Source organism: Mustela putorius, unplaced genomic scaffold (assembly GCF_011764305.1).
Source record: "Mustela putorius furo isolate JIRA1106 unplaced genomic scaffold, ASM1176430v1.1 tig00003853_pilon_pilon_pilon, whole genome shotgun sequence".
NCBI lineage: Eukaryota > Metazoa > Chordata > Mammalia > Carnivora > Mustelidae > Mustela > Mustela putorius.
Genome location: NW_025422005.1, coordinates 85,269,532 through 85,294,066, shown reverse-complemented (window position 1 = coordinate 85,294,066; position 24,535 = coordinate 85,269,532). Strand labels below are relative to the sequence as shown.

The 24,535-nt window shown below is 38.3% G+C and overlaps 1 protein-coding gene across 4 annotated transcripts in view; it reads right to left on the bottom strand.

The window, feature by feature from the left end:
• The window catches only part of CDC14A (cell division cycle 14A), a 174,130-nt gene that overhangs the window by 33,600 nt on the left and 115,995 nt on the right, over positions 1–24,535 (bottom strand). For all 4 annotated transcript variants that reach the window (XR_006601838.1, XR_006601837.1, XR_006601836.1 and 1 more), the window contains exon 11: positions 3,692–3,851. Coding sequence is in view for 1 of the 4 variants with exons in the window: in XM_004775179.3 (XP_004775236.1) it covers positions 3,692–3,851 (160 nt within the window). In the remaining 3 variants the exon portion in view is untranslated. The remainder of the gene's footprint in view (positions 1–3,691; positions 3,852–24,535) is intronic.

The window sequence follows — 24,535 nt, the reverse complement described above, 5'->3', positions numbered from 1 at the left end:
AAGAAAAAAAGAATTAATCCGTGTGAAGTGCCTAGAACAGTGCCTGGCACATAGTAGGTACTATTTAGGTGGTTGTTACATTCTAAGCTCCTCACTTAACTCCTTAAGTACTGATCCCTTAAATAAAGTGTTTTAAATTCCATCTTCTTTTTTTTTTTTTTTAAAGATTTTATTTATTTACTTGAGAGAGAGACAGTGAGAGAGAACATGAACGAGGAGAAGGTCAGAGAAAGAAGCAGACTCCCCACGGAGCTGGGAGCCTGATGCGGGACTCGATCCCGGGACTCCAGGATCATGACCTGAGCCGAAGGCAGTCGTCCAACCAACTGAGGCACCCAGGCATCCCCTTAAATTCCATCTTCTTAAAAACATTTTTTAATAACCCCGATGCATGATGGGCCCTCAGGCCCTGGCATGTCTAAGTGAGCACTTATTGCTGGTACTATGTTGTATTTGCGCATAGACTACCTTTGGCTAGCTTGGATTATTATCAATTTCATGTCTGTTTTCTTGTTTGTTTTTGATGAAACCATAAGCCTTCTTCATTCTTTTTTTTTTTTTTTTTTTTTTAAGATTTTATTTATTTATTTGTCAGAGAGAGAACGAGCACAGGCAGACAGAGTGGAAGGCAGAGTCAGAGGGAGAAGCAGGCTCCCTGTAGAGCAAGGATCCCGATGTGGGACTCGATCCCAGGACGCTGGGATCATGACCTGAGCTGAAGGCAGCCGCTTAACCAACCGAGCCACCCAGGCGTCCCAGCCTTCTTCATTCTTTCAAGCACCATTCACGAAGGCCCTGTGGGCAGACAGAAGCCTCTATCTTCACAAAATGAGTATCACCAGGCCAGGGAGGAGATGTAAGGACCGTGGAGGAAAAATACAGAGCAAGGCAGGAGCACCGAGCAGGGAGCCTAACCTAGAGCCTAACCCATCCCCATAGGATGGGTTGGGTGTATTTCATAGTGCCTAGCCCAGCACTGAAGACCAGATTCAATCAAGGTAAAGCCTCTATTTTAAAAAGATTTTTCATAACTCTAAGCAGGCAAAGAGAATTCATTACAGCTGCAGCCTCGCCCATTCCCGTGGCCTGAATCCTTCCGGTTGATCCTTTTTGTCTATTTGCCCACCTCTTGGGCACTGAAAAACTACATAGTCAAACCTTCTCAATCAGGTAATTACAGAGCTTCCTAACAACCAATCCCAGGAAAATCCCTATAGGCCTGGGAAACAGAAAAATAATTTAGTATCTCATTTTCAATTTGACATTACTTATAAAAAGAGGGGGTAGGAAGCAACCTCTAGAAGAATAGCACCTTTTTCTGCACTTTATGTACAAACTAATAAACCCAGAATTCCTATGGGCTTCTATCCTGAACATTGGTCTGGAACTTGAAAACATTAAAATCCTTGCAGTATTCTCAACTTCTTTTCCCATTTGGAATTCACAAGAATGACAAAGATGTTACTCCCTCTATTACATTCACTTTTGAGTAAACTAATTCCCCATATTCATGTACTGTTCTGGAGCCAGCACCAGATAAGAATGGCGAGAAAAGGGCTTAAAAGTGTTATTTATGCAATGCATCTCACCTATTTATATGTATATGTCACTGTCTGAAATCTTAACCACACCATTGTTCTGTGGTATTTCTAAATTCCTGTATTTCTGTGCTCTAATTTCAAAAATCATACCACTTCTGAATGGCTAGAGCTAAAGTAATTAATCTAGGGTTGCAAGGAATAAGAAAGGGGAAGAGAAACAGCCCAATATCTGAACACATGCTCATATTTAAAACTGACTTACTTTAAATTTCATATTTCATTCTTCAGTGATAAATAAATGTTAGTCTTAAATTCAACAAATTGAGATCTAAAAAAGCATGAGAACAAAATGTTCTAACTATAAGATGTTAGTTTAATGTGATTATGATATAGAAAACATTATATTCCTATAAGATAAATATGTTTCCCAGATGGATGGATAGATTGTATGTGTATTTTTCAGAGGTCATAATTCAAAGCACTGTTTACTTGAACAAACCTAAGAAGGAAATGCTGACCAGAGCAAGGAAAACATTCTTGCTTAGCTATACTTTCACATTAAAATGTCAGTTCAGATCCTTTTGTTTGCTTTGAATAGGCCAGACTACAACACAGAGACAAGAAAAAGTCAACAAGGGCTCTGAACATCAACATGACCTTGGCTAAGATTTACATTTTGTCAGGACAGATGATTCAACACAAGTAAACTTAGCCACTTCTTCAGTGGCTGTCCTGGATTAGAGACCACAGGGTTGAAAAATTGGTTCTTCCGGCAGTCTCCATCCTGTGTCCTTGAAGGAAGTCTACTCAACCTATTGCCAAGCACTCTGGTTATCTTTCTCGGTGAAAGAAACCTGTTTGGCATGTCACTTGTTGACCTAAAGCAGCTAAGAGGCATCCTTCCATTTTGGGTTCCCTGAGGGCCAAACTTGAACCACAGTTTTTGCTCAAGAATATTGTCCAGGCCCAACAGGTCACCGTCTAATAGAAGGCAAATCCACACTTGCTGCCTGAATATTTTTTTAAGATTTATTTACTTGAATTGGGGGGGATGCAGAGGGAGAGGAAGAGAATCTCAAGCAGACTCCCTACTGAGCAGGGAGCCTGACATGGGGCTTGATCCCATGACCCCTCGATCATGACCTGAGTTGAAACCAAGAGTTGGACACTTAATCAACTGAGCTACCCAGATGCCCCACTGTTTAAATATTTTCAACAGCTCTTTTTGCTCCCTCAGGGATATAAAAATACAACTATAAACCAAGTGCTTAGTTTCATCCTGTGGTAGAAAGAGCTAAACCAGGAGGGAGATTCACAGTCTCAAGGTGGTCTCACGACTAAAGAACTCCATGACCTTAAGCAAGTCATGGGATTCGGTGGGACCCCCGGCTTCGGATCCACACACAAGGGGAAGTAGGACAAATGATTTCCATGTTGCTTCTAGCTCCAAAAATGCCCATGATCCTACCTGTTATAAGTCACTTACATTTTTAGGTAGCACGGTATAACAGAAAAAACACAGACTCCGAATCAGACAGATGTGGATTGGAAGCAACCAAAGTTAGAACTTCTGACATTCAGTTTCCTTGCTATAGAGATCATATTGCCTCGGTAATATTGCCGATTTTACCTATTACCAGCTAGTTGTAAAGATTAAATGGGACCACAGATGTCAGCTGTTTAAAATGGTTTGTTTATAATAGAGCCACACACACACACAAAATTTGCTCCTAATGATATTTGCAACTCTGGATTTTAGAAATCAATATGAATTGGAGACTTTCAAAAAATCACTTGTGGCATAGGCTGTGTCTTCAATTGCCACATTAATTCTTTCTTCTTTATATCCACTTCCATCTTCAAATAGAAAATTTGTTATCCTGTCTCCTTTTTGTACCTAGTCTCCAAACCAGAATGGCCTCTTTTATAATTGTGCTCCTTAAGTTATAGCTTTTTTATTTCTAAGGAGAATTGCTTTCTTTGCTCTGGATTCTTGTTTTACAGGTAGATGACTCTACACCTAAAAATATTGGTACTCTGAGCATTTCAGGAAAGCAGTATTGCTATGTGATATATGTTCAGCTGGGAAACAAAGAAATACAGAACTTCAGTCCTAAGGAGGCACGAAAATCTTCCTGAGGAAAACTCACCTCTCCAAATCTGTCCACGTTTTGTATTTTAGATAAGTTTCCACCTATAGACATATCATCCAAGCTAGAAAGAATTTTATTAATATTTCCTTCACTGGATGGTCTATTTTTCAGCTTGGATCGGAAAATGTCTCCTTGGACCCATAACGATGCCTGTTTTCTGGAAAAAGGAGAGAAAACAAAATAATCTGTAAAATAAATTACTATCATCTCATTAGGGGAATATCTTAGAAATAAAAAGATTAGCAGATAAACCTTTACAAGTCAGACTAGAAAGTTTATGAAATCTGATTTTTAAAAGTCATTTTCTGAAAGTCAGAATTAAGTTATATGAATTAAATTAAATAAATAAAAGTGCTATATGAAACAAATACTTATCTTCCAATATATGTCTGTACCATACATGAGTTGTCTATTGAGGTTTTTAGATGCTTACAACAAAGAAAAAAGACTGTGAGCCCATTTGCCTTTTACACATGAATCTGAAATCTGTAAGATACTCCTCAAATGGCAATTTGATATGTCTATAAAAACAGCCGAGTGAACTGGACTCAAAGATGGAAGGTGAAGAAACTGGAATCAAACAGAGAGTACCTGAAAGATTACGAAATCCTTAATTGTGTGTGGCAGCATGAAAAAACACAATTTTTGAAACCCACTTTTTTTTTTTAAGATTTTATTTATTTATTTGACAGAGAGAGAGATCACAAGTAGGCAGAGAGGCAGACAGAGAGAGAGGGAAGCAGGTTCCCTGCTGAAGCTCGATCCCAGGACCCTGAGATCATGACCTGAGTCAAAGGCAGAGGTTTAACCCACTGAGCCACCCAGGTGCCCCTAGAAACCCACTCTTACCACCCAAAAGCAAGGTAGAGAGCATCAATTAGATTATCCTTGAAGAATCAGAAAATGTACATCATCGGTAAGTTTTCTTATATAAAATAAGGTACAATTATAACTGTTTTCAAGGTTATAGGAAAAGAACTTAATATACGTAAACAAAAATGATAGTCTGGGTTTAAAATTTTTATTGTTAGAGTCACCCTCCTCCATTTCTTTTAAGATAAACTGCCCTTTAGATAGTTTTCATTCTATTCTACATCATACTTGACAAAAGAGAATTAAGCTAAACTTATGACTCATCATAAGGAATATCAACATCCAGGGAAATAATAGCATTATCAAGGAGATGCTACCAATTAGAACATAGATTTATTTTCTGAGGCAATAGAAAGACTAAGGAGTATTTTCTCTCAAAGTTTCCAAATAACATTCAGGCTAAAATACGAGGAGAAAAACCATGACAAAATATCCTCCCTGAACTGTACTCTCACTGGACCCTCAAGAAAGGAATCCACCGTTCCTTTTTAAAAGAGTTTACTCACAAATCAGAATTTTTGTTTATGATTAAATACTGCTGAAAGTCTTTAAGAAAAGTTTAAGTTTTAAGTTATACAGCAAAATTTTACATGTGCAATGCCTCCAACCAAGCATATCCACGCAGGTATCACCCTAGAGCTACATCCTTGTATTCAAGATACAAAAATGCTTAATGCAGTGTTATTTGTAAAAAAAAGAAAAAACTGGAAATAAAGAATGGACAAACAAGCTTATTAAGAGTTCATCCACCCTGTGAAATATTATACAGCCAGTAAAAAGCCCTGGGCTGGATCTCCACGTAGTAATAAAGAACAGAAGAGCAGATATGAAATAAAGCATTCATGAAAGAAAAATTTAAGTGACAGAATGGAAGTTATGATGTCATTTTTTGTATTAAAAAAGTATAATTTAACCAAAAGTTTAGTTATCTAGAACATACAGCAACATATTGACCAGTTAGTCCCAAGAATAAAAGGAAACTTTTACTTTCTACTGCATGTCTACGCTGTTTGGACTTTTTTAAAACAATGTGACTCATGTGCTTTTGTAAGAAAAATAAGTGATAAATAAACGGATAGATAGATGGATCAAAGCAGAACAAAGCTAGTGTTAGTATGGAAAGGAACCTTTAATGTTGCTATCATAAAAGACAGCAGACAGCACATCACTACATTGTTTTAGCAATAGTATTTATACATACATTTAGAAAGGAGTCAGTTTACTAAATGTCCAAAGATTAACAGTGTGGGATAGGACTGGATGGTTGGGAAGCTTTCTTTTTTAAAAAATATAATATCCTATAAAGAAGATGTGGTCCATATATACAATGGAGTATTATGCCTCCATCAGAAAGGATGAATACCCAACTTTTGTAGCAACATGGACGGGACTGGAGGAGATTATGCTGAGTGAAATAAGTCAAGCAGAGAGAGTCAATTATCATATGGTTTCGCTTATTTGTGGAGCATAAGGAATAACACGGAAGACATTGGGAGATGCAACGAAGTGAGTTGGGGGAAATCGGAGCGGGGAGACAAACCATGAGAGACTGTGGACTCTGAAAAACAAACTGAGGCTTTTGGAGAGGAGGGGGTGGGGGGTTGGGTGACCTTGGTGGTGGATGTTAAGGAGGGCATGTATTGCATGGAGCACTGGGTGTGCAGCATAAACAGTGAATGCTGGAACACTGAAAAGAAATAAAATAAAATAAATATAATATCCTACTCCACTTTCAAATAAGAGGTGTTTTTTTTCTTTTAATTTTTGTTCACTTTTCAGTCTTTTCCAGACCAAGCAAAAGGAAAAGGGAACAATTTAAGTCTTATTTCTGAGACAGACAGTATAGAAGCTTTAGATATATAATATGCTGTCCACATATAAGACTAATGTAACATCCCTAGCATTGTTCTAAAATTGGAATTCATTTAAATTATCTTAAGAAATTTCTAGCATGGGGGCACCCGGGTGGCTCAGTTGTTACGTGTCTGCCTTCAGCTCAAGGTCATGCTCTCAGGGTCCTGGGACTGAGCCCTGTGTCGGGCTCCCTGTTCAGCTGGAAGCCTGCTTCTCCCTCTCCCTCTGCTGCTCCTCCTGCTGTGTTCCCTCTCTCACTGTCTCTCTCTCTCTGTCAAATAAATAAATAAAATATTTTTAAATAAATGAATAAATAAATTTCCAGCATGTTTTAAAATGGATTAAATTTTAAAACAAAAGCCAATGAAATTTTAAAGATATGAATAAAATTAAAACTCCAGAAATCTACACATACCAGTTCACGAAGGAGTGTGGTGGTATCTGCCTTCTATTATGGCAGAAGGTACTTTTTTGGAAGCAAACCACTGAGGAATATTTTCTCAGCTAAGATATAGAAATTGATGGGGTTACCCCAATCACTGAGTCACTCAATTTTTCTGTACCAACTGTAAAAATCCATATTCAAAAACCATTTGAAGTTTTTGCTTCCTTTGTGAAAAACTTCATAACACCATGGTATAGCCTCCCTGCTACCTTGCATTTTCAGAAATCCTTGCTTTAATTTTTTTGTTTCCTCCAGATTTTTTCCACTTAATGTTACATCTAGTATAACTCTTTATCTGTTGGTTGATTCTTACATCCTTCCAAAATAGAAGTAAACATACAGCATAATACTTGACACACTATGAACAATTCAAAAGATAACTTAAATTCATAAATGAGTATGTTGAGCCTCTGGTCAAAAGATTCAGTAATAAAGAACTAGTGTTTCACAGGGAGAGAACACTCAGCTCTGCCACAGACAGTGAGAAATTCAGATAAATGAAACATACAGAAAAGATAGGGATATACAGATAAATGACAGAAATCCCGGCCCTCAAAAGTTCCAGTTACATATAAAGAAAGCAAACAACTAAAATCCAGTATTAACACCTATGACCAAGATTTACCCTTAGCTTAGTCTTAAAGAAGCAGAGACAAGGTCCCTGAGAATTCAAAAGTTGCTAGAAAGATTAGCAGAACTTAGCCACCAAAGAATTTTCCCAAAGCAAAGAAACAACATGGACTTGAAGAAATAGTGATATCAAAGTACACAGTATGTTTGGGAAAACGGGCCATTTGATTTGGCTGAAACAGAGATTATGACAGAAGCAAGCAGCAACATGTCCATGCGGGACCCTGCCCAGCACAATGAAGCATGTAGATCTGGAAATTGGAAAAATTCCAATTCCAAAATGAAGATTCTGATGCTGCTGCCAACCTAAAGATGGAAATTAAAAAGTGACACCTTTCGCTTGCTTGGTTTCAAAGACTCCATCTGTCCCATCACAGGAAAGACTTGATTTGAACCTGAATATTAAAGATGAATTAGGTGTCAAAGCTGATTTGTGTGTTGCTAAGTGATGCTCTATGCAGTGCTCCTTATGAAAAAGCAGCATTTCACGCAAATCCCTTTTTTATTGACAAGGGAACTGCGCTGGCTTTTATTGTGGTGTCGGTTACTCCTTAAAAGCCTCATCTCAAACACAAGAAGTAGAACATGTATTTTTAAGTATTTAGCATTTAAAAATCAAATCCTACAAAGTTAACACACCAGCACAAAGTAAATCCACAGGTAACATCGTGGATTTTCTAAAACAGCATGAGATTAACAACCCTTTACCAAAGAGCACGGGCTTTGAAATAACAGGAAGAGATCTGTCTTGATTTAAACAGAGCCTTTGGAGAGAGATAGCCAGTGTTGGGGGTCAAGAGTTTTTGTCCAAGTCCTGGCCCTGGGTTAGTCAGGCCTGAGACCTGAGAAAATAATTAGCTTGGCTTCATTACAAGTGAAGTCACAGCCTTCTTTTTAAAAATCTCAAGGGGCGCCTGGGTGGCTCAGTCGGTTAAGCATCTTACTCTTGATTTTGGCTGAGGTCATGATCTTAGGGTCACAAAATGGAGCCCCATGATGGACTCTGCTCAGTGGTGGGGGCAGGGGTACGGGGGCAGTGAGGGGCAGCTTGAGATTCTCTCTCCCTCTGCCCCTCCCCTGTTCAGTTGCACTGTCACAGCTATTTCTGGATTTGCATTCAGAACACAATGATAGTCAGGTGCAGCTTCTTCTGTTTGTAGCTGATTTCTCCTTCACATTCTGGAGTCCAAACTAAGCCTATCTCCCCACCACCTTAACTCTTCGTTTTCATTTTCATCACTTCTTCCATCCTAGATGCATACCCAACCTCAGTGTCCATGCAAAGCCACCATTCAGCAATTCTATATAGAAACCCAGCCCACACTGTAGGTTGAGGTAGGCCTACTCTAGCCGTGACTAGGGTACCAGTCTGCCCTGCATGCCTCCTACTCCACTGCCCCATGGCTATTATGGAAACCAAGATGGTTCCCGGTTTAAAGAACTGGACTAATGAAATGGTCTAACCTGGGGTCAAGGGAAGATAGACCAGAAAGCAGTACCACAGGTTCAGGAAGTGGAAAGGAGACAGATATTCAAGGAGTTCTACTCCTACTTTAGTACAAATGGAAGATTTACTAGGAAGCTGTTTAGACAGAATTTGAGGGTAGAAAGGAAGGTTCCTGATTCTGAAACACACGTGAAAAATGTAGCTGGAAGAGAAGAAATGAGTCAAGAGTTCCCAAAGCTAGTTCTAGTTTAGGTACAGACCTCTACAGTCAGAAGCTGGTTCGGTGGTATTACGGCAAAATACAAACTTTTCAACTAAACCGGATGCATTATTGCTTACAAGACATTCTTTTCCCACCTCTAACCCTTTTCACACAAGAAATGAAACAAAAACCACTCAATCGCCTGTCTTTAGTAATTGACATGAGTATTTCAGGGCAAATTTCTGATGTCACATTGCCCACAAATCTTATATATACCATATCCTTAATACTGGACCCACACTGATTTAATTTTTTTTAATTAAGATTTTATTTACTTATTTGACAGAGAGAGAGATCGCAAGTAGGGGGAGAGGCAGGCAGAGAGAGAGTGGAAAGCAGGCTCCCCGCTGAGCAGAGAGCCTGATGCAGGGCTGAATCCCAGGATCCCAGATCATGACCTGAGCCGAAGGCAGAGGCTTAACCCACTGAGACACCCAGGCGCCCCAAAGGTTTAATTTTTGCTTAGCCAACATATCCAATACAATTGGCAGTCAATAAATGAATAAATGAAGAGCAATTTAGAAGTTTATAAATGAGTGTTACTGCAAAAATGTGACTGTCAAATAGTGCAAACTCGAACCTATGCAATGTGCTTTTTATTCTTTTTTTTTTTTTAAGATTTTACTTATTTATTAGGGAGAGAGAGAGATAGAGATAGCAAGAGAGCATGAGTGGGGAGGGAATTAGCTGGCTCCCAGCTGGGCAGCGTGGGATCATGATCTGAGCTGAAGGTAGACGCTTAACAACTCAGCCACCCAGGCACCCCTGTGCTTGCTATTCTTATAAGTAAACCATGATATTGTCTATGGTTATTTTAAATTCCAGTTTATAATAGTTCAAGTTTCAATTTCTGTATTTTAGGAAAGATAAATTCTTAAAACTTTAAAATAGATTATACAAAATGTTAATACATATTCCTAAGACCACTACATGTATCTAAAAAAATGACCAAAAGAAACAGTAGGAATCAATTATAATTAAGAACTCAAGCCATTATTTTTAGACATTTTCAAGAATACTTCCATTTTTTTTCTTGAGCAGGTTTTCTCCATTTTACTTTTGGTAATTTCCTAAAATAAAAAGCAATGGTTTAACTACTAATTTCCAGAATTGCTCTTTCCAATTGTGAAACTTACCACATGCTCTAAGCACCAAAATGAACGTAGCATAAGTGATATTTACAGAGGAAGAATGACCCATGGACCCTTGTTATACAATGTGGTTGGAGGACTAGCCACATCATATCACCTGGGAGCTTATTAGAAATGCAGAATCTCAAGTCCCACCCTAGATCTGGTGAACCCAAACTGCATTTAATAGGATTCCCAAGTGATTCTTACACACTTTAATATTTAAGAAGCACTAAGACAACTTACAGCTAAATTAGAGTGTTGACAAACATCCAACTGACAGGACGTTGATGAGACTATCTTTGATAATAAAGCAGAAAGGGAGAATTTTTTATTTATAAATTTAGGAATGAAAAGAGAATCCAACCACAAAACTGTCACTCCCTTAAAGATGACTTTATTCAAAATGGAAGTTCTACTTTACAAAGACAAAACTCCCTGCAGGGTCCAGATTTAGCCTTTACGTGAGTCCTCTGTGTCAGGAAGAAACTTCAAAGTAAAAAGAACTCCTACACTCATGGATTGGAAGAAGTAATATTGAAATGTTGATGCCACCCAAAGCAATCTACAGACTCCATGCAATCCCTATCAAGATTCCAATGACATCTTTCACAGAAATAAACAATCCTAAAATTTGTATAGAACCCACAAAAGGTCCCAAATAGCCAAAACAATTCTGAGAAAGAACAACAAATCTGGAGGCATCATACTTCCTGTATGATCAGGAAACTATATCACAAACTATATTACAAATCTAAAATGATCAAAACAGTATGGTAAGGGCATTAAAAACAGACATATATCAATGAAACAGAATAGAGAGCCCAGAAATAAACCCACATATATAAGATAAAATAATTTATAACAAGGGAGCCAAGAATATACAATGGGGAAAGTACAGTCTCTTCAATAAATGGTGCGGGGAAGGGGCACCTAGATGGCTCAGTGGGTTAAGCCTCTGCCTTCAGCTCAGGTCCTGATCTCAGGGTCCTGGGATTGAGCTCCGCATCAGGCTCTCTGCTCAGTGGAGAGCCTGTTTTCCTCTCTCTCTCTCTGCCTGCCTCTCTGCCTACTTGTGATCTCGGTCTGTCAAATAAATAAATAAAATCTTAAAAAAAAATTTTTTTTTAATGGTGCGGGGAACACTGGGTAGCCATATGCAAAAGAATAAAATTGGACCACTGTCTTATACCATACACAAAAGTCAAGTCAAAATGAATTGAAGAACTGAACATCAGACCTACAACCATAAAACAGAAGAAAACACAGGCAATAAGCTCCTTGATATCAGCCTTGGCATTGAGTTTTTGGCTCTGACATCAAAAGCAAAGGCAAGAAATACAAAAATAAACAAGTGAGAATATATCAAACTAAAAAGCTTCTGCACAGCAAAGTAAGCTTCCAACAAAATGAAAAGGCAGCCTACCAAATGGGAAAAAATATTTGCAAATCATGTCTGAAAGGGTTTTATATCCATAATATACAAAGAACTCACACAACTCAATAGCAAAAAAAATTCCAATTAAAAAATGAGCAGAGGATTGGAATAGACATTTTCCCAAAGACATACAGATGGCCAACAAGTACATGAAAAGCCTCACCATCACTAATTATCAGAGAAATATAAATCTAAACCACAATGAGATATCACTTCACACCTGCCAGAGTAGCTATTATCAAAACAAGCAAATAAATAAACAAATAAGAAATAGCAAGTGTTGGAGAGATTGTGGAGAAAAGGAAACCTCTGTGCACTCTTGGTGGGAATGTAAATTGGTGCAGCCATTATGAAAAATAGTATGGAAGCTCCTCAAAGAATTTTAAATAGGATTACCATATGATCCAGCAATTCCACTTCTGCATGGCATGAAAACACTGATCTGAAAAGATATATACACTGCTATGTTCATTGCTGCATTATTTCCAACAACAAAGACACACTAGCAACCTGGGTGTCCATTAATAGATGAATGAATAAAGAAAGTGTGAATACACACACACACACACAAAATCAGATATATAAATCACACAAATATACATAATATATACATAAATACATGTATACATACAAAAATATACAAAATATACATAATACATACATAAAGAATATTATCCAGCCATAAAAAAGAAGGAAATCTTGCCATTAGCAGTAACATGGATGGACCTTGAGGGCATTGTGCTAAGTGAAATAAGTCAGAAAGAGAAAGACAAACACCGTGTGATCTCACTTATAAACGAATTCTAAAGGGAAAAAAAATGAAAACGAATACATAGATAAAGAGAACAGATTGGTGGTTGCCAGAAATGGGGGATGGGAAGTGGGCAAAATGGCTGAAGAAAGTCAAAAGGTATAAACTTAGTGATGGATGTTAACTAGACTTAAGGTGGTGATTATTTCACAATATTTACAAATATCAAATATTACATTATATACCTGAAACTAATATAATGTTATGTCAATTATATCTTAATGAAAAATTTTAAATTAAAAATAAATACATAAATAAAAAGAAAACAGTATCATTATATCACACATCATTGCAAATATCCATGCACTGAAGTCCCCGTGGGAACCCAGTACCGGCCCTTGAAGGCTTCCTTTCTTATGAATGAAATCATTAACAGATCATGATCCAGATGTCATCATACACCAAAACTGAACATTCAATAAATAGAATCAAACAAGTCATAAAAGCAGCTTGATCCCACCTCTGTATTTCCACAGGCTGTCCCTGAAAAGGATAGGTTTCGACTTCACTCAATAAGAGAGATGTGTTTGTGCCTCTTTTTAAAAATTTTGAGGATGCTTGGTAGAACACATATTTTGGGGTCAGAATGGAATTTTTAGCTTAAGAACAACAGTTTGAAGTAAAAGAAAAAAATCACTTGATGGTTTGTAAACAATTTTATTTATATCCTAGGAAAAAAATCAAATATAAGATTTCAGACTATAACAAAGAAAAGGTCTCGATCTGCCAATACATAAATTCATCAACTCACAAGGATGCTAATAACACCCCTCGTGCTGCTGGTGAGATAAGGGGAAATTTTCTTCAAGACGCAGAAATCAAACACCTGGCCATATTTTAGTCTTCAAGGACTAACAGGATGTTCTACCCTAAAGTCACAGATTTAGAATTAACATTACCCAAAAGGCAACGATTGGATTTCTCACCCCTGAAAGAATACAATCCTTCTAACCTAATACAGTCATTTTTGACAGATGAAAGCCTGTCAGATAACTTTTTAATCCTCTTACTTCTCTCCTAATGAATGTGTTACTTATTCATGCTTTTGCGTCATCGATGGTGTCACTCTCTTCATCTTTCATACCATTAGTCAGGCTTCAAAGCCCTTCGTCTCTCCTACCATTAGTCAGGCTTCCAAGCCTGAGACTGACTTCCTTGAGATGCTCTGGTCCCCACCTGTCTCTAATTCCTCAGTCGAACTTCTGGCCCCTTCAACAAGAGCTGACCTCTTTAGATGATGATAGTCTCTTTTCAATCTCCCTCCACCTGATTCATCTTACACATTGCTATAGTTCAGTATTCCTTAAATAACATGTGCATCTGAGGACTCTCCTACTCTGAACAGCCTAAAGTAGAAATATGATGAATAAGAGAATTTCAGAATGCCCATGTTCACAGAGGATCTGTGTATCTCACTATACCTATTTCCTTACTGGTACACTATGCAGATATAGAAGTTTCCTATCTACACAAAGCTGCTGTAACAAATTACCACACACCTCATGGCTCAGAAGAAGACATATTTACTCCCACGTAGTTCTGGAGGTCAGAAGGTCAATATCACTTTCACTGAGCTAGAGTCAAGGAAGGTATTGACAGGATTGATCCTTTCTGGAGGCTCTACAGGAAGAAATCTGTTTCCTTGGTTTTTCAGCTGCCAGTGGCTGCCTTTATTCCTTGGTTTATGGCCCCTTCCTCCATGTTCAAAGTATGTTAGTTAGATCTCTGTTTCTATCATCGCATTTCTTCTAACTCCTCCTATGTCCTCCTATGATTAGAATGAACTTACTAGATTAATCCAGGACAATCATTCCACTTTAAGATCCCTAACTTGATCACATTTGCAAGACTCTCATTTATAATATATTGAGTAGGGTTTATTCCCGGAATGCAAAGTTTATTTAATATGTTTTTTTAAATTAAGGCAATCCACCAAATTAACAGGCTAACAAAGAAAAAGATATGATCAATCAATGCAGAAAAAGCATGACAAAATTCCATACTCATTCATGATAAAACTCTCTGGAAAGGAGAGGGGAACTTCCTCTACTTGGTAAAGTACATCTATAGCAAACGTCTAATTAACATTCAATATAATGGTGAATGCTTCCCCCCAAGCCCAAGATTAGGAACAAGTGAAGAATGTCTGCTCTCACCACTCTTATTCATCATAGTGCTAAAAGTTCAGACTATGCACCAAGGGAAGGGAAGAAAAGAAAAGAAAAGAAAAGAAAAGAAAAGAAAAGAAAAGAAAAGAAAAAAGAGGAAAAGAAAAGACCAGACCAGACAAGATATGCAGATAGGAAAGGAAATAAATCTGTCCCTATTTGTAGATGACATGATTGCCTTTGTAGAAATCCCCAGGAATTCATGTGTGTGCGTGCATGCACACACACACACAAACACACACACACACACACATTTCAGGATATAAAATAAACATAGATAGAAAATCAACTGTATTTATACATACTGGTGATAAACACATGGACTCTGAAATGTAAAATATATTACTATCTATAATCATGCAAATAAAGCAAATTACTTAGGTGTAGATCTAACAAAACAGGACTTGTAAAAGTTGAAAGCTACACATACTGATGAAAGAAATCAAAGGAGATCTAGATAAATGAAGAGACATACTGTGTTTAGGGACTGGAAGACTTAACAGTACTAAATATGTCAATTCTCCCAATAAAGAGGTTTTAACACATTCCTATCAAAATCACAGCATGACTTTTTGTAGACATGGACAAGATTATTCTAAAATTTACACAGAAAAGAAAAGGATCTGGCATTCCTAAGATAATTTTGTTAAACAAAGAGAAAGTAGGGGAACCACTCTTCCAACGTTAAGGCTCACTCACTATATAGGTACAGTATCCAGACAGTGTGCTATTAGAAGGACAAATGGAACAGACAGAATAAAGAACAAAGCAATAGAGCGATACATAGGCCAATCTAATTTTTAACAAAGATGTCAAAGCAATTCAATGGAGAAAACTATTTTAACAAATAGTGCCAGAGCACCTCCATACGCAAAAAGAAACAAATGTACCGTAAGTCTCGTGCCTCATACAAAAATTAACTCAAAATGAATCACTAGGGGTGCCTGGGTGGCTCAGTGGTTAAGTGTCTGCCTTTGGCTCAGGTCATGATCCTGAGGGCTTGAGATCAAGCACCAGGTCAGGCTCCCTGCTCAGTGGAGAGTCTGCTTCTCCCTTTCTCTCTCCCTCTGCCCCTCTGCCCCTCTGCACTCTGCCCCTGCTCATGCTTGCTCGCAACTCTCAAATAAATAAATAAATAAATCTTTAAAAAAAAAAAGGAAGAATCACCAACTTAACTAAAAACACATAACTACAAACCTTTTAGAAAAAACATGAGAAATTATGGGGATCTAGAGCTAAGCAGAGAGACCTTAGATTTGATACTAAAAGCATGATCTAAAAAAGGGAAAAAATGATAAATGGGACTTCATCAAAATTTAAAATTTTCCTCTGTGAAAGAATCTATTAAGAGAATGAAAGACAAATTAAAGACTGAGAGAAATTATTTTCAAAATATTTATCAGACAAAAAGTTAGTACCTTTAATGTATAAAGACCTTCTCAAGGGACATCTGGATGGCTCTGTCAGTAAGCCTCTGCCTTCAGCTCAGGTCATGATCTCAGGGTCCTGGGATGGAGCCTGACATTGGGCTTCCTGCTCTGCAGGGAGTCTGCTCCTCCCTCTCCCTCTGCTCCTCCCCACCACTCGTGCGCTCGCGCTCTCTCTCTCTCTCTCTCTCTCCTGCTCTGCTCTCTGTTTTGCAAGTAAATAATTAAAATCTTTTTTAAAAAAAAGAACTCTCAAAACTCAATAATAAGAAAACAAACAACTCAATAAAGAATGGACAAAAGATTTGAACAGACACTTCGCCAAAAAGATACATGGATGGCAAATGAGTACATGAGAAGTTGCTTATTGTTATTTACTAAGGAAATGTAAATTAAAACTATAATGATATATCACTACATATCTATCAGAGTGGCTAAAACAAAAACAGCAACACCACCAAATGCTGGCAAATATAAAGAAAAACTCAATCATTCATACATTGCTAGTGAGAACGTAGAATGAAACAGCCACTCTCGAAAACAGTTTGACAGCTTCTTATAAAACTAAACATGTCCCGTACAACTCACCAACTGCAGTCTTGGGCACTTATCCCAGAGAAATGAAAACTTATGTTCACGTAAAAACCTATATACAAACATTTATAGCATCTTTACTCATAATAGCCAAAAACCATAAACAGCCCAGCGATCCTTCATGGTTAACAAACAGTACTACATTCATTCCCTGGAATACTACTCAGCCATAAAAAGGAACAAGTGAGGGGCACTGGATGGCTCAATAGCTTGAGCACCCAATTCCTGATTTCAGTTCAGGTTATGATTTCAGGGTCATGGGATCGAGCCCTGTGCCAGGCTCTGTGCTCAGTGGGGAGTGTGTTTGGGATTCCCTCTCTCCCCCTCCCTCTCCCTCTGCCCTCCTCCCACTCATGGGTGTGCACTCTCTCTCTCTCTCAACTAAGCAAATAAATAAATCCTTAAAAAAAAAAAAAAAAGGGAGCAAGTTACTGATACATGCAACATTCCCAATGAACCTCCAGGGAATTACAGTGAATGGAAAATGCCAACCCTAAAAGGTTGCATGCCCTATGATCCCATATTTGTAACATTCTCAAAATGAAAAATACACAAATGGAGACTGCATCAGCAGTTGTCAGAAGGTAACAAGGGGATAAGGGCAAGAAAAACATGAGTGTGGCTGTACAATGGCAATGTGAAGAACTCTTATTGGTGTCAGGTCTCTGTGTCTTCACTCTATCAACGTCAATATCTTGATTGTGATGTTATACTGTAATTTTGCAAGATGTTCACATTTGGGGAAAGTGAGTAAATACATAGGAACCCTCTCTATTACTTCTTATAAATGTACGTTAATCTATAATTACTGCAAAATAAAAACTTGAATTAACAGTGTATGTGTTTTTATGTGCTTGTGTGTGTATGTGTGTGTGTGTATATATATATATAGCTTAGGAGAAGGGTTGAGGTTATGTTTAGAATGGTTAGAGAAAGGCATGCAAAATGTGAAATAAACTTTCCAGAGAGGATAGTTAAAAAAGAGTCAGGGGTGCCTCAGTAGGTTAGGCCTCTGACTCTTGGTTTCAGCTCAAGTCCTGATCTCAGGTCCTAGGATCAAGCCCTGAGATGGGTCCCACACTCAGCCCAGAGTCTGCTTGATATTCTCTCTCTTCCCTCTCCCGTCCCCCTCCCCCACAATACTTGATCTCTCTTCCCTCTCCCGTCCCCCTCCCCCACAATACTTGTTCCCCCACAATACTTGTTACCTCTCTCAAATAAATAGATAAATAAAATCTTTTTTAAAAAAATAAGGAAGGAAGTGAATAGAAGTGTGTAGTCACCAAGGCACCTCAGGCTTTCAGTGACCCAGCAGTGGCCCCAATGGGCCACAGCACCACCCTGCAATGTAGCAAAGATTACATAGGTATCCCACACTCCCCTCCTAGACACCTAAGCAAGTGGTCCCAGTGGGGATCTCTGTGCTGCCCCTTGGCCACCAGATCCCCAGGAACTGTTTAATAGAAAGTCTTCTGATGGCCGATAGCCCATGGCCTCAACTGATGACCCACCTGACTCTGAAAGACTTTCAGAACCAAACCCCTCATAGTGCAGGCCCTGGTTTACCCCTGTTGGTCACAAGACCAACCTTTCCAGGTCATCCAGCATCAACTAGACCCTTATCTCCAAATAACACTTCTATCTCCTAAGTTCCCAGCCCATCCCTCAAATCCAGTAATACCATCTTATATTACTCTTTTCAGAAAATAAACAATGCATCTTATGAAGTCTGCATGACCCTGATACTGACACTTAAAAAGTATTACAAGAAAATCGCACATCATTACCTTTCATGACATGAATACAAAAATCCCTAAGAAAACATTAGCATATCAAATCTACCGTAGGAAGACATAAAAGCCCATCATGGCCATTATGACTTCACATGAGAAAAACAATGTAGTTCACATTTAGCAGTATAAAGGAGAAAAAAATTATACGATTATCTTGATAGATGTAGAAAAAACTGACAAGGGGCACCTGGATGGCTTAGTGGGTTAAGCCGCTGCCTTCGGCTCAGGTCATGATCTCAGGGTCCTGGGATCGAGTCCCGCATCGGGCTCTCTGCTCAGCAGGGAGCCTGCTTCCCTCTCTCTCTCTCTGCCTGCCTCTCCATCTACTTGTGATTTCTCTCTGTCAAATAAATAAATAAAATCTTTAAAAAAAAAAAAAAGAAAAAACTGACAAAATTCAATACCCACTGTTAATAGAAACTCTCAATAAACTAGAACTGGGAGGAAATTTCCTCTTTCAGATAAAAGTCATCTGTGAAAGCCCCACAACTAACAGCACATTGAGTGGTGAAAGAATGAACGCTGTCTGTCTAATATCGAGAGCAAGACAAGGATGTCCATTTTCACCACCCCCAACTAACACTGTACTGGAAATCTTAGCAATAAGGAAAACTACTAGAACTAATAAGTGAAATTAGTAAGGTTGAAAGATACATGGTTAATTTTCAAAAATCAAGCTCAGCAAAATTTTAAATTCTGTTCATTAAAAGACATATAGCACAATGTATTTGACAAAAAGACTTGTATCTAAAATATATATACAAATATCAAATCATTATGTTGTATGACTGAAATTAATATAATGTTATATGTCGGTTACATTTCAATTAAAAAAAACTCACCGGGGTGCTTGGGTGGCTTAGTCAGTTAAAGTGTCTGCCTTTGGCTCAAGTCATGATCTCAGGATCCTGGCATGGAGCCCCATATTGGGCTCCCTGCTCTGCAGGGAATCTGCTTCTCCCTCTCCCTCTGCCCCTACCTCCATTCATGCTCCTTACCTCTCTCTCTTAAATTAGTAAATCTGTTTTTAAAAAAAATCTCAATGAAAAGCAAAAATACCTGTTGTAAAGCTGTGACATACAACTTTAACTGTTCTTCCTAATATTATATAGTTTGTAGAAAAACAATATATTTTCCATCAACTCTGTATATAGTACTGTGAAAAATAATTGTTTTATAGTAACTTCAACAAATATTTTTTAAAATAAAATAATACCTTGGAAATTCTGCAAAAACATTTGGGAAAGAAACAAAATCTATTTTGAAAATAAAAATAAAATAAAATAATGACATAAAATATGTAAAGAACCACTACAATCAACAGAAACAAAAAAATTTTAAATAGGCAAAGACTTGGCCAAACATCTCACAAAAGATACATATATGTGTGAAAAAATATTCAACATCATTAGCCATCAGGAAAATACAAATTGAGACTATTTCATACCAAGCAGAATGGCTTCCACTCCTGCCCAAAAAACAAGTTTACAAAACAGGATGTTGGCAACAATGTGGAACAGTTAGAACTCATACTCCGATAAGTAATATATAAAATGATTTAACCTCCTTGGAAAATCATTCCTCATGAAGTTAAACTATATTTAACCCTATGATCCAGTGACCTTCATTCCTAGGTATTTAAATAAAGGAAATGAAGACATATGTCTGCAAAAAGACTTACAGAAGAACTGTCACAGCAGTTTCATTCCTAACAACCAAACCGAAACATCACCTAAATACCCATCAACAGTTGTATGGGTCATTACATCGTGATACATTCACAAGGTGGAATGCTAAGTAATAAAAAGAAACAAACTACTGACATACTGAACATTAATGTATCTGAAAAAACAATCTTCTGAGAAGAAAACAAAGGGCAAGAGCAAATAAAACAAATCTATGGCATTAGAAACCAGAAAGTGATTTAAAGGGAGCCCCAGTGTGCTGTGTGTGGGAACGTAAATTGGTGCAGCTACTATGGAAAACAGTATGGAGGTTCCTCAAAAAATTTAATATAGAACTACCACAGGATCCAACACTTGCACTTCTGTGCATTCATTCCAAGAAAATGAAAACACTAACTCAAAACGGTATTTGCACCCCCCGCCACGTTCGTTACAGCATTATCTACAACAGCCAAATGGAAACAATCTAAGCTTCATCCAGTGATGGATGAACGGATAGAGAAAATGCATTTATATATAACGAAATATTATTCAGCCATAAAAACAAAGGAAATCTTGCCATTTGTGACAACATGGATAGAACTTGAGGGCATTACACTAAATGAAATAAGTTACACAGGGAAAACAAATACTCTATGATTTTATTTACATGTGGCATCTAAAAAACAAAAAAACAAAAACAAAAACAAAAAACAGGCTCACAGACACAGATAACAGACTCGTGACTGCCAGAGGTAGGGGGTGGGAGAAATGGGTGGGAAGAGTCAAAAGCTACAAAGTTCCAGTTATAAGATGAATAAGTTCTGAGAATATAATAGGCAACAGGATGACTACAGTTAATAATATTGTATTTGCATATTTTAAAGTTCTAAGAGAGTAGATCATAAAAATTCTCACAAGAAATTCTATTCAAGAGACACTATGGAGTGAAATAGCAAACCCCAAGAGAAGCAGAATATATCTGCATTACATAGAATGGACAGTGTGCATTAGCCAGAAATATTAAGACTCCTACACAACGACAAGAAAAAGACAGCCGCTACCAATATGAGGTAAGAGATCTGAAAATGTGTTTCATAAAAGAGAATACATGGGGGCGCCTGGGTGGCTCAGATGGTTAAGCGTCTGCCTTTAGCTGAGGTCAAAATCCCAGGTTCTGGGATCAAGTCCCACATCGGGCTCCTTGCTCAGTGGAGAACCTGCTTCTCCCTCTCCCTCTGACACTCCCCCTGATTCATGCTCTCTCTCTCTCTCTCTCTCTCTCTCCCTCCCACCCTCCCTCCCTCTCCCTGTCTCAAATGAATAAATAAAATCTTTTTAAAAAAGAGAGGGCAAACACAAGTGGCCAACAAATACATGAACAGTTCAACCACATTAGTTAACAGAGAACAGCAAATTAAAACTACAAAGCGAATTGCCACTACAAGCAGAGTATAATGACTTAAACTTAAAAAGACTGCCATATCAAGTCTTAGTAATCACGTGAAGAAAGTGGAACTCCCACCTGCTATTGATAGGAATCCACAGTGGCGATCTGCTTTGGAAAAGTCTTTAGTGATACCCACTATAACTGAATGAACGGCTCACAGGTATTCATCTAAAAGACAGATGGACCAAAGATAGGAAAGAGCCCCAAACTGGACACAACTTAAATATCCATCAAAAGAAGAACTAAAATATTACATATTCAAACAATGGAATTTTATCCAGCAACGAAAATGAACACATTAGTTTTACATGTAACAATAAATTAATGTTGACTAGAAGCCGCCAGACATACATACTGATTCTATTTGTGCAAGGTTACAACAAGGCAAAACTCGTCTCCGGTGTTAGAAGCGTAATGGCTAGATGAGCCAAAGAACTGGGGGAGTGGATGGAAGGCGCACAAAGAGGAGCTTCTGGATGCTAATTGTTCCATTTCCTGATCTGAAGCGTGGTTACATGGGTGTGTTCACTTGGCAGAAATTGGGCGAGCCAACCTCTCAAACCACCCCCTCCCAGCTCACTATATTCTCCCCACACCAGCCTTGTTTCTGGGCTTCAGAAATGCTGCACATGTTCCCGTCTCAGGACCTCTGCGTGTCTGCTACCCAGGACACAACTCAGACTGCCAGCTCTGGCTCCTTCTCACCCTCAACGTTCTGGCTCTCTTTCAAGAAACCTTGACCAAAGGGCTCTCCCATCCTCTGTAATCACCCCTCTCCCCCACCACTAGTCTCCATTGTTCATAGCACTGTCAGAAATTATCCTGTATATAAACTTACATGCTTGTTTATGGTCTGCTCCTTCCATTAGAAATATTACACCGGGGAGCAAAGGACCTCGTCTGGCAAGTTCCCTGCTACAACCCCAGGCCCAAGAGTACAGCCTGACAGAGAGTGTGCATGGAACAAGTGTCAGAAGAATGAACATCACGTATGCACTAAGCAATGTCTTCTGCTATGGGGACATCAAGACATAGGCTTAGGAAGACAAAAATGAGAGGAAAAGAGAAGTATACACAGTCCAGTTAGCACAATAGTTCCTCTGGTACCACTCAGAGCACAAAGCAGATTAGACCCTCACCTTGTTGGAGGTGATCTGATAAAGCCCGGGAAAGCCTGGGAATTAAGCAGGCATTTTCCCCACACTGGCTCTGTAAGAACTACTGCAACGCACGGAAGCTCCAGTGCCTCAGACAGAGAACCTGCCTTCAGGAAGGTTCTGATCTAAGCATTAATGATTTATTTTAGGCCTGATTTTAATTTAATAACTGTAATTAATGACTGATTTTAATGCTTCAGTTATGCAAGGAAGTCATTCCTGTAACTCAGGTCTTACAGAACAATACTTAGAAAACTGTAATATGCACTCACACCAAAGGAAATACCTTGAGTTTTCTAACTTAAGTACTAGAAATGGGAAAAAAAGAAAAAAAAAACTAATTTCTTCTGTTGGTATTTTCAGATGTGGCAGAGAGAAGGCATGGTGGGGAGTGCACAGGCACACAGCAGGAGGGTTGTGGTATCCCACACCCCCGGGGGAAAACAAGGTACAATTCTCAGCTACATCTCCTCACCCTGGGAGCCATACCTGGAGCAAGATGAGTATTCAGTAGGTAACTAATGAAGGAACAATCTTCCCAACAATGGTTTTAACAGTGGAACAACTTAAAAGAACCAGGCTTAGTAGTGTCTCAGTTTCTGTTTCCTAATCCTAAAGCCATTTATTTAACTTCGGCGAGCAAGCAGTACAACAAGTGGCTGGTAGGTACACGGCACCGGGCTCCATGCTCTAGGCGCACAGAAAGCAAAATAGCAGAAACCCTGACTGAGAAGCTGATAAAGAATAAATCTCTAAAATACTGGAAGTACTTTATTTGTATCTCATAGGCTAACCCTAGGAACCTCTATCTTCTTAATGATCCTGCTTCTTGGTATTTTTTGTGTATTCACTACACTTCCATTTCATTCTTCGAGGTAAAGATATAAATTCACATTTCCAGCACTGTTTTCTTATCTACACCCCCCACACACACACACAACTAATGTAATCCCTCAGCAGGATTCCTCAAATCCTGTTAATCATTTCAGATGCTTATGGCTCACTTCTAGCATCCTCCTGTCAAAGTCACAAATCATTTGTTTCTCACCAACAGAAAATGATTTAAACAAGAAAAGAATTAATTATATAGAAAAGAATGTTATTCAAGATATAGCCATACAGCATAAAGAGGGGAAAAAAATGAAATTTCTGTATAAGAAATAATTGGTAACATTTTAGAGCTGGACCTAAATCAGCTAATGCTAACTTCATCTCCTCCCTTTATTAGTGGATAAATCAGTCGTAATTTCTAAAATTTTACAGGGAAACCAGAAAGGATCGTTCCCTTACGAGTTAAATCTCTCCACTTTAGGAGATGGGGTTTGACAAAGAGTTCATGAGGGTGAATGAATGAACGGATAGATGGATTTGTAAGTATTCTTCCAAATAACGGTCTTAAAGCCATTTAGTGGCAGGGCCAGGACTAAAACTCAGTTCTCTTTTTCTCTTCCTTGGTAACTCATAACCTGCAGCTACTCTAGTAGTTTAGTTCGTTGTCAGGAAAGCAGCAATGTCACCGGCATCACTGATGGACCTTAGTTGTGTTTTTTTTCATTCTGCTTTTAGACACGCAAACAAAAGAAAAGAATGAAAAGTGTCAAGTAGGATGACATAAGAAAATTGCACCGTAGCCAGATCACACATAGAAAATGACAGAAAAAAGGTAGGCAGAGATGGCTCTGTGATTTTCTTCTCTCA